Here is a 9861-nt window from a genome sequence, read left to right as displayed (position 1 = left end):
AGCTTGGGTGGATCAGCCCCAGTTTCCAGCCCCCCTTCTTTTCTTCTCCTTACCCCCCTCCCTCTCCTCTCACAATTCCAATCGAGTGGACCGACAAGGGGTGTGTGGAGGATGGGGATGGTGAGTGCCATTCAGCAGCCCCGGCGGTGACAGCATGAGATCCACCGGGTTTCCCTCACCATGACGGATCCCCAAAGCCTCCGACGTCATGGGCTAGTCCCCATCAGGCAAGGACTCGCTAACGGGCCCGGATCGACGGTCGCACCTGCTTTATCGGGCAATTGTGGAGCCTGAGGACGTGCACCCAATGCAGCAGCCATGACGTCATGGATGCACCCTTTGGGACGGGTGGCCCGCCGATGGACCAATCAGCGGGCCGATGACGTATCGATCTCTTTTTCAGCGAACGAGCAGGCCTTTTTTTGCTTCTTTGGGCTTCTTTCTTTTGCGATGCTTTTCTTTGTTTTGCATTACATGCCATGGGTCTTAGATTTCTTTTGTCATTTATTCATCATCTGTGATGTGAACGGTGTTGCTGCGAAATTCTTTCTCATTATTGGGTCACGGTGGTTTTCGGAAATGGGGTTTGCATCAAAAAAAGAATTCCTTTTTTGCGCGTGTGTATATGCAAAGGTCCCGCGTGTCTGTTTTCTTTCCAGCCAGCTTGTTACGAATTCCTGGGGTTTTACGCTTTGTACTATATTGTCCCCTGTATGATTGTTACGTGATGAGATATTTATTGCTGCAGCTATTTTTCGTTTGCATTGGGTCCGGCATGGTGGTGGGTTTGGCGCGCAGATTGTGATGAAAAAACCATGTACAGTATGAGATGTATACATATATCGTGAAAGACATATATACCACCTTTATTATGATTACTTTTCCTTTATTTCCGTCTACTAGTAGAGAATATTGTTTCAGAAAAAAAGGGGCTATTGGGACCTGTCAGCCTGAAAGCTCTCAATAGTGAGTTTGAGAGCTTTCTAGCGGAAGAAGCTATGAACATTCGCTGCACACTGCACGGTGTCATCGGCAGGTACCCAACTGCTTTCCTAAAAAGTACCACAACGAAGACGTTTTGGAAGCCCAAACATACAATAGTCCAATCTAATAATAATACCAATACCAATACCACCAACAATAAAAATACTCATTATGCATTACACATACCTCCCAATGCACATTGTTAAGGTACTTTTATCAAAGACCCATCCATGGTGCTTGCTGGCAGCCATGGTGGTTTCGGAAAGAATGAATGAAATGAAATGGAAAAAGGGCCAATAGGTATGACATCATACATATGCACCCCTGTTCCGGTAGAACTACGGGAAGCTATGCATGGCATCACCATACATCATTTTTCATAACGTACGTACGTACAACAAAAACCAAGCATGCATGCATGCATGCATGTTTCTGATTTCTTTCCCAATTCCTTCTTTTTTTCTTTCCTTGCTTTATGGGATGGTTATGATTTATTCTCCGAATATGTGGTTTGTGGCGGTGCAAGGTATGTATGTACTTTTTGAGTCATAGGAGAATTGGTGTCTTGTTAATCAGTTAGTTATTGATAATGAATTAGTCAGTGGGAGTGAAGGTGGGAAGGGATTAGTAATTCATTCATCGGCAGTTAGTTAATCTATGTAAAAAAATAACTAACTAATCTGAATTTATTTAATTTGACTATCGTACGTACTTTTAATTCATTATTTTAAAAGAGTAACTAAAGAGTAATTAATCTAATGATAGAGTCATGCTTATGTATATATGACTGAGCTAGTTACCTTATAAAGTAATCCCCACTGACTCACCTATCTAGTATTTCCGAGTGAAGTATGTAAATCATTCCCCACATAGTTAGTTAACCCCTCTTTTTTCATGAGGTGGGTTGGAGGGGGGGAGATCCACAGTAGTAAATCAATTAGTCCACTTTCAGTCCACTTTTGAAGGAAGGTCCCTTGGGTACGCAATTTGGTCTGTTTTATCGGGTCGGCTATCCACTCCAATTAAAGAAAAAAGGGTTTGTATCAGGTTGGTGGAGAAATTGTGTGTGTGGGTTAGGGATCGATCTACATACATTCGTCGTACACTTGTATCTGAGTTACATTTCTTAGAATGGTTTTTGTTATACACGATTTGGATGTTTCTCTCTCTCTCTCTCTCTCTCTCTCTCTCTCTCTCTCTCTCTCTCTCTCTCTCTCTCTCTGTGTGTGTGTGTGTGTGTGTGTGTGTGTGTGTTGGGGGGGGCGCTTTTGAAGATATCCTTGTAGATATTGTAGTGGTAACGATAAAACTTAATCTAATCATTGAACTTTACTGTTTACCTTCCAACTACCATATGTTGATTAGCACAACTACACCATGAAGTAGCGGTTTCCCTAATTTTTAAATAGTTATCGCCTCCTCAGCTACAACATCGGACTGCCGTTGCCATCAGTACTACTAAAAACTTTTCTTATTCGATACCTTATCTTGCCTCTTCGGGTAGTATCTAGAGACAAATCTCATGCAATCATGTTGTCCTTTTTAACTTTGCTGACTTCTTTGCATTCTTGATCATGCAAACGGGACATCAACTTTAGTCCAAGAAGATCACCTATTACTCCCTGCGCCTTCAATTCAGTGATGAATCGCTCCGCTGATCCAATCGAAACGACCTGGTCCTGTCGGCTGTGGATGACGAACGTCGGTGTTCGGTAGTTGCCCTCCCGGACTTGTGCCAGTGGGCTGATCGCTGCAAGGCGAGAAGCGGACGGCATCGCGAGGTCATCGGCGCTGTCAGTCTGAGCGTTGAGTAAAAATGGGAGGGCAGTGCCATTCTTCGATACTGAGAGCACGAGATCAAGGCGATAGGGACCGCTGTACGATGAAGCATAGCGCTCTGGAAGTGGACCCAGACTCAACTATCCTATCCTCGCACTTTAGCTTCCAACAAGTAAACTATCCTATCCTCGCACTTTAGCTTCCAACAAGTAATTGCTGCAGAGATGCCTCTCGGGTGAAGCTCGTGCGAGAAAACCCCGCTTCCTGAAGAACCTCCATCCACTTGGACGCTGGCTGAAGAGGATACTCGGCTCCGTTTTCGGCCACCCACCATTCATCAAGCAAGTCGAAAGTAATGTCAAACCACGCCAGCGGTTGAGTTCTCTCAGAAAGAATCACAACCCCGTCATCAGTCAGGCAGTCCCCGAGCCTGCGGCAAGTTTCAACCCTGCTGGAGGTTGCGTGCACACAGTTCGTTCCGATGACTATGTCGTAGCGATTGCGATGCTCGGCTCTCGTTTCCTCTTCTAGATCAATTGTGTCGTAGTCGATCCAGGAGAAATCAACGAATTTGTCCTTCGCTTTGGAGACAATCGGTGCAAATACATCGGTAAAAGTGTATTGGCACGGGATTCTCGCCGCCTCGATAGCCTGTGCCAGCCGCAGAGTTGTGCCCCCGGTGCCTGCACCAACTTCCAGAATGCGAGGGACCCGCTTATCGCTCTTATGATGCATGTCGTGTCCGCGAAGCAAAATCATGACTAGAGTTACGAGCTGATCCGTAGATGTGGATACCATTGGTGAGTTGGCATAATAGTCTTCCATAATTTTGGATGAGGCTGAGCTTCCAAACATCAGCGATTGAGGATCTTGTTCGCCCTTGAGAATGGGTGCCAGGTTTTCTCCGGTCAGTTTCATCAACTTTGCTTCCGGCAAATAGGCTGGAAAGCGGGAAACAAAGGTCTCATACGCCTCCGCAGCAGAACCAAATTCTGGGGTTTCACGACCTCGAACTACTATGCTCGCCTGTATGAAAATAACCCCATGGGTCTGAAGAATTCCCCACAGTCGAGCAACGAGCTTGCTGTGCTTGGGTAGATGCTTGATTGGGTGAATAACCGTCCCTGAGGGCAAAGACAGGACGGGAACCCCCATAGCCTCGAAGGCTTCCAAGATATAGGCCTGCACCAAAAGATTTTGCAACGGTAAAACATTGGACTCGTAGGCAATATGCTCATTCCTATTTGCCGCATCTTGGAATTGGCCGTCAACTTCGAGCAGCGCCTCTACTGGGTCCCTTGTGGCTGCGGTCTTGTCACCTTCATGTCCAACAACCCCGTTGAGCTTGGTTTGTAAGACAACCGATGGAATACCAGAATCAATAGGCGATACCGGCTCATTGTGATGTATAATCTTATCACTACCATTTGTGAGTCGAGAGTCCCAAGGCGACTTTTGCCTCACCATTTCAGTGAGGTTCTCCACAGACGTTTGTCCCAGGCCTACGGTACTGATGCTCGACTCAAATGCTGCGTTGAGCTCATCCGAAAATTCCATCAAAGATAGAGAATCGATACCAAGGTCTATGAGAACAGCATCCGTTGGGATGTCGGCCGGATCCAAACCAGTGTAATTCGATATGAGCTCCTTAATCACAATTACGGGGTTCCTGTACTTTTCTTCTGGTGGGGTTGTCACGGCTGTTGTAGCCGTCATAGGACTTGATTCCGTGTCACTAATTATTGGCAGTTCAGCGGTAGACATAGCGGCAGTATCAGGGGCTTTTTGAGCCGGCATGCGATCAGGGCGCGGTACTGGCTGCTGTGGCCAAGAAACGCTGGCGTTAGCAGCTCCTAGGATTTTGCCCAACTTCACCTTGTCCAGCTGATTAAACCGAACTCCTGACATCATCGCTACCACCTGTCTTTCGGGGGAGCGTACGAAGACATCCCCAATGAACTGATTATTACCAGCCGACTTAATACTTGTGTAGACGAACCACTCCCCCTCAAAATTTGCTAGACAGGCAGTTGTCAGAATCACACGTTCAACACCCACCGCTATCAGGACTTGGTCATCAGCAGCGTTTTCGCTGGTATTTAGCAGCAACCCTGTCACCGAAATAAGGGAATCAAGGAGCACCGCATCACATCTCATCCAAGTAGGGCTCTCTATCCGACCAGGCTGGCCTTCGGGAAGTTTGACGGTTGCTACTGCTTCGTCTCCATCCACTACCACGGACTGGATACCTTGGAGGAAGGGAGCGTATTGCATCACTTTTGAGAACAACCCATACGCCCTCCTTGCCATGAAGCGCTCGGCCGTCTGGCAGTCTTGGACTCGAGTGAACGCGCCATCTACCAGTCGCCCATATGTAGTCAGGTTGGCTTGTGCTGATACGGTAGCCATGCCCACGCAATGGACCAAGGGTTGTCTGGACTCTGGAGTTGTGGAACACACAGTGAACTTCCAGGATTGCTTGGGAACAAGCTCTTGGAGTTGCAGCTCCACTTCACGCGATTCGGTCTAAACCCAGAGGCACCTGGAACTGCGAATCATCAAAAGTTAGGTGCTGTGTAGCCATATGCCCGAGTAGAAGCTGAATGGCATTGGTAACACCCTCTAAGTATAAGGGTGCAGGACAAAGTGGTTGCTCAAGAACGCATGTCCTTTGACCGCCTCCTGAAATCTTTCACATGTCGTATTAATATGAAAGCTCATATGGGAGTCGCAGGAGCCTGCTTCTTTTCGAGTGATTAGTCTCGTGGGAGGTGCAGCCACAGAAGCTGCGGAGTCTAAGACAGCCGAAGCTGCCAAGAGCTTTTCGTGCAATTCCATAGCTCGGTCGATAAGCAGAAACGGTGGCGTTTCCTCCGCTCATTCAAAATAAATGCAACACTGGCCACGTCCACCTTGGAAGCGTGTCTCGACAGATGTGTTGCCAGGTCCCGCGAATGCTCGGTGAGGCTTGTTTTCGAGGCTGCGCTCAAGATAATCGGAGATGCGGCCCTCCGGTTCCTTGCCGGTGACGATAATACATGGCTGCGTCTTAGTGCATCATCCCGGCAATCAAGGAAGAATGGGGGTTGCATTTCCCTACAACCCCAATTCCGTGGCCCGAAAATGAGCTTAGGCGTGTTTCGGTTGACTCTTTTGGATTTGGTGGGACCAATGCCCATGCAATTATTAATGGTGCTCAGTCTGTTGTCCGGAATCAAGAACCGGGGCATTTGCACATGAATGGCAATGCTTTCCCATCCCAGGAAGCTACAAAGCTACTGGTCTGGTCAGCAGCCGATGAGAAGACTGCCTCACGGGTTGCTCAGGGTTATAAGGATTTTCTTTCAGAACACACTGAAAGCAGATCGCTAGCGTACCTAGAGGCCCTTGCATTCACCTTATCGCGGCGTCGCTCTCAATTTCCCTGGAGAACTTTCTGTGTCAGCGATCCTAGCCAGGGGCTCGGCAACCTAAGCGTTTCCCCGGCCGTGCAGGTCAACTCAAAGCTTCAGGTATGCTTTGTGTTTACCGGACAAGGAGCTCATTGGGTGGGCATGGGGAAGGAGCTCCTCGACTACGACGTCTTCAGGCGCAGTCTAGAGGAGTCAGACACACTCCTCCACAATGTTGGATGCCACTTTTCAGTTCTTGGTGGGTAAAGCAATGCATCATTCTAGTCACTTGACAGAACAATCCTTATATTCACTATATCCAGAAACTCTGTACAGTGATAAGGGCACCGAACTGAATCAACCAGAGTTCTGTCAGCCGGTTTGCACAGCTCTACAGGTTGCCCTCGTCGAACTCCTAGCGGACTGGAACGTCCATCCATTTGCTGTGGTAGGTCATTCGTCCGGAGAGGTTGCCGCTGCATACTGTGCCGGAATCATCACTAAAAGCTACGCTCTTGAGCTGGCCTTCTTCCGAGGCTTAGCTGTCTCGGCAACATCGCGAATAGGTTCTCCAGATGGCGGCATGCTGGCGACACGGCTCTCATCAGATAAATGCTCAGAGCTGCTTGCAGAACTTGCAAATAGTCAGAATCCCGAAACACGCAACATTGGTATCGCGTGCTACAACAAGCCCCAGAACTTGACCTTATCCGGAGGTACGAATCGAATCGAAAGACTGGCACTCACTCGATTGTATCATTTAAGTAGCCTTCCTTGGGATTACGCGTGGGGGACAAGTTGAAATCCCAACCATTGTACCAACAGCGGTCAATCATCTATGGATATCGGCAGATATCACACAGCAAATATTTGCTGTCTCCGCAGAATCTCTTCAGAGCAGTGCACGACGCTATGATGTGGATTACATCTCAGTTGGGGCTGAGAACGAGAGACCTCTTATCTTGGGCGATCTAACACTCACATTCATTGAAAAGACTGCTACCCCGGCTGTGAACGAGACCAAGACAAGCACCGTCTCCATGTACCGTGTCGAATGGAAGCCCGATGTCAATCTTCTTGGCCCTCAAACTGGGTTGTTTGCTGCCCAGCCATTGCAGCTATCCCAAAGTGAGTCAGAAATGATCAAGCTCACTGAATATGCCTGCTTCCTTGCCATGTCCGAAGTTTTACACGCAGTCGATAGTGGCGTGTCAGTCCATTCCCAGAGCCTTAAACATCTACAGAAGTACCTGGCATGGATGCGACATCAGACCGGGCTCATAAGAGCGTCCATTGAGTGGAAAGATTGGGTCTCTACACAACCAGCAGGTAGTGGGTTCCAGGAGCAGCTGTGGCAGAGAGTATCATCATTCGGACCCGAGGGGAGGCCGATTGTGAAATTATGTCGGCAACTATTGCCCATCATTACAGGGGATGTTGATGCGCTGCAGATTCTCTTTGCCGACGAAACGTTGGCAGACTACTACCGTCAGGAAAACCCACCTCCTGAAGTCGTGAAAGGAGTCCAGCAGTATGTTGACTGCATGGCGCATGCCAATCCCAACATGCGAGTGCTGGAAATCGGGGCAGGTACAGGCGGTATGACACAGTATATCCTGGATATCATTGGCGGCCATAATGGCAGTGCTGCGGAGCGTTTTGCACAGTATGTGTTCACAGACATATCTCCCGCCTTCTTTAAGGACGCCAGAGAGAAATTTGGTAGAGGGGAAAGGATCATGATGAAGACCCTCGTTATTGAGAAGATACCTGTAGATCAAGGCTTTGAAAAGGAGGCCTTTAACCTCGTCATTGCCAGCAATGTAAGTTCGCACTCTGCATGACGGTGGATTTGGGGCTGACCAGCTTAGGTTTTACATGCCACCAAGGACTTAGCCTTGACTCTGGAGAACACCAGACAGCTTTAGAAGCCCGGAGGGAAGCTTATACTCGTTGAGGGTACTAGCCCTAACCTACTAAGGACCTTTTTCATCTTCGGCTACTTGCCGGGATGGTGGCTATCAACCGAGGCGTATCGCGAGTGGGGACCACTGGTCCCTGTGAACCGGTGGAATAAGCTGCTCCAGGGATAGCCATTTCACCGGAGCGGAATTCCTTCTAGATGGCCCAGACAAGAAAAACTCACTGAGTAGTGCGGTAATCTCAACTGCGCGCCCTCTTGTTCGATCTAACAGCGACATGATGCCAACATCGTCAGACATTCTCATTCTGAGAAAAGAGAGCTCAGGTTTGCAGCAACCTTAGCCACCTCAATATGCGACTTAAACAAAGAGTTGGACCTGTCTGTCAGCATCCATGATGCTTCTGAACTACATGAGGTTCGCAGTGGAGCTACCGTGGTCTTCTTGCAGACCATTGACGATTTCGTCTTCCACGAGCTTGACGAGAAAGGGTACCAGAATCTAAAGACTACTGTGGCAATGGCCAATAAGCTGCTTTGGGTGACACGGAGACACAACAGCCCAAAGCCAGGTTCGTTGGAGCAGGACGCTGTGCTTGGCCTTGCACGCTCCCTTATGTCAGAGAACGAGGGCCTTAATATCGTGACCCTAGGACTGGAAGGTATCGAGGCTACTTCTCGCGCAGCACAGCATATCCGGGCAGTATTGCAACACTATTCCTGTTCTGACGCCTCCTTATTGAGCGTAAATGGCGAGGAGATCTTTGAGATCGATGGCCGCCTGTGTTTGAGTCGTGTCTTGCCGACAGAAACAATAGCCAAGGAGATCTGGAGCATGCAGCAATCCAAGGCCCATATGGATAACGATATGCGCAGTCTTGCGAACAATGAGATCGAAATCCAGATACGCGCAGCTACGATTACACCAAACATTACCACTGGCCAACCTTCTTTGGGCCAGGAGATAAATGGCACCATCACCCAGATCGGGTCAGACGTGCAAGGCAGCTTTCAGGTTGGCGGTCCCGTTGCTGCTATCATACCACATTCTGGCACGGCATCAATCAAAGATCGGATTCAGTGCCCGGTTGGTCTCGCTCATAAGATCCCCGACGAATTATACAACAAGGGAGAGATCGTTCTGCCACTTGATTTTCTGATAGCATACGACTCGCTACACAATTGCGCGCGGCTACAGGCAGGGAATTCGATAATCATCCATGACGGGGCTAGTTCACTCAGTCAAGCCGCGATTCAACTCGCTCAGTTCCTGGGTGCAGAGGTTTTCGAGACTTTCAATACAAGGGAAGAGGAAGCTATAGCGGATATGTACTCCATTCCCGCTTCGCACAGATTTCCACAACAAGGACATATGCTGATGACGGGAATCAAACGCCTAACCCACGGTCGAGGCGCGGATGTCATGTTCACTCCATTGATTGCGAAGGAATTAGATCAAATAGCGTGGAACTGCTTGAAAGAGTATGCCCGAGTTATTGAGATGGTTGACAAGAATTCACGTACTTCCTCCGGAGCTATGCCTCCCCGGCCTCGACTGTTCAAACAAAGCTTCATGTTCGCCCGGCTGGATATTCCGACGCTTCTTCAGGACACAGAGAAAATTGCAACTATCTTGCCTGAGGTCATGCGTCTGCTAGAGCATAATTCAGTGGTTCCTGTGCAGCCTGTCAGAATATTCACCCCCTCTGAGCTTGAAAATTCCAGTGGTGTGAAGGCTGTCGAGCAATCTCGGTCAGCCAAGACGTGTCTCCTTTGACTTGAACA

General features: G+C 48.6%; 4 protein-coding genes across 4 annotated transcripts; 3 read left to right on the top strand and 1 right to left on the bottom strand.

Moving 5' to 3' along the window:
* Positions 1-2504: 2504 nt before the first annotated feature.
* AKAW2_30394S (uncharacterized protein) lies at positions 2505-5172 on the bottom strand (the record flags this gene model as incomplete). Its single annotated transcript, XM_041686904.1, has 2 exons — positions 2505-2903; positions 2971-5172. The coding sequence occupies 2 exons, from the start codon at positions 5170-5172 to the stop codon at positions 2505-2507; spliced, it is 2601 nt and encodes an 866-aa protein (XP_041540841.1).
* An 827-nt stretch (positions 5173-5999) lies between these two features.
* AKAW2_30393A (uncharacterized protein) lies at positions 6000-6957 on the top strand (the record flags this gene model as incomplete). The annotated part of the gene is made up of 2 exons (XM_041686903.1): positions 6000-6414; positions 6479-6957. 2 exons carry the CDS (start codon positions 6000-6002, stop codon positions 6955-6957), a joined length of 894 nt encoding a protein of 297 aa, XP_041540840.1.
* A 238-nt stretch (positions 6958-7195) lies between these two features.
* On the top strand, positions 7196-7999 carry AKAW2_30392A (class I SAM-dependent methyltransferase; the record flags this gene model as incomplete). Its single annotated transcript, XM_041686901.1, has 1 exon — positions 7196-7999. One exon carries the CDS (start codon positions 7196-7198, stop codon positions 7997-7999), a length of 804 nt encoding a protein of 267 aa, XP_041540839.1.
* A 597-nt stretch (positions 8000-8596) lies between these two features.
* AKAW2_30391A (quinone oxidoreductase-like protein 1) lies at positions 8597-9853 on the top strand (the record flags this gene model as incomplete). The annotated part of the gene is made up of 1 exon (XM_041686900.1): positions 8597-9853. One exon carries the CDS (start codon positions 8597-8599, stop codon positions 9851-9853), a length of 1257 nt encoding a protein of 418 aa, XP_041540838.1.
* Between the last annotated feature and the right edge of the window lie 8 nt (positions 9854-9861).

This window comes from Aspergillus luchuensis, chromosome 3 (genome assembly GCF_016861625.1).
Source record: "Aspergillus luchuensis IFO 4308 DNA, chromosome 3, nearly complete sequence".
Lineage (NCBI taxonomy): Eukaryota > Fungi > Ascomycota > Eurotiomycetes > Eurotiales > Aspergillaceae > Aspergillus > Aspergillus luchuensis.
This window is presented reverse-complemented; position numbering and strand designations above follow the sequence as displayed.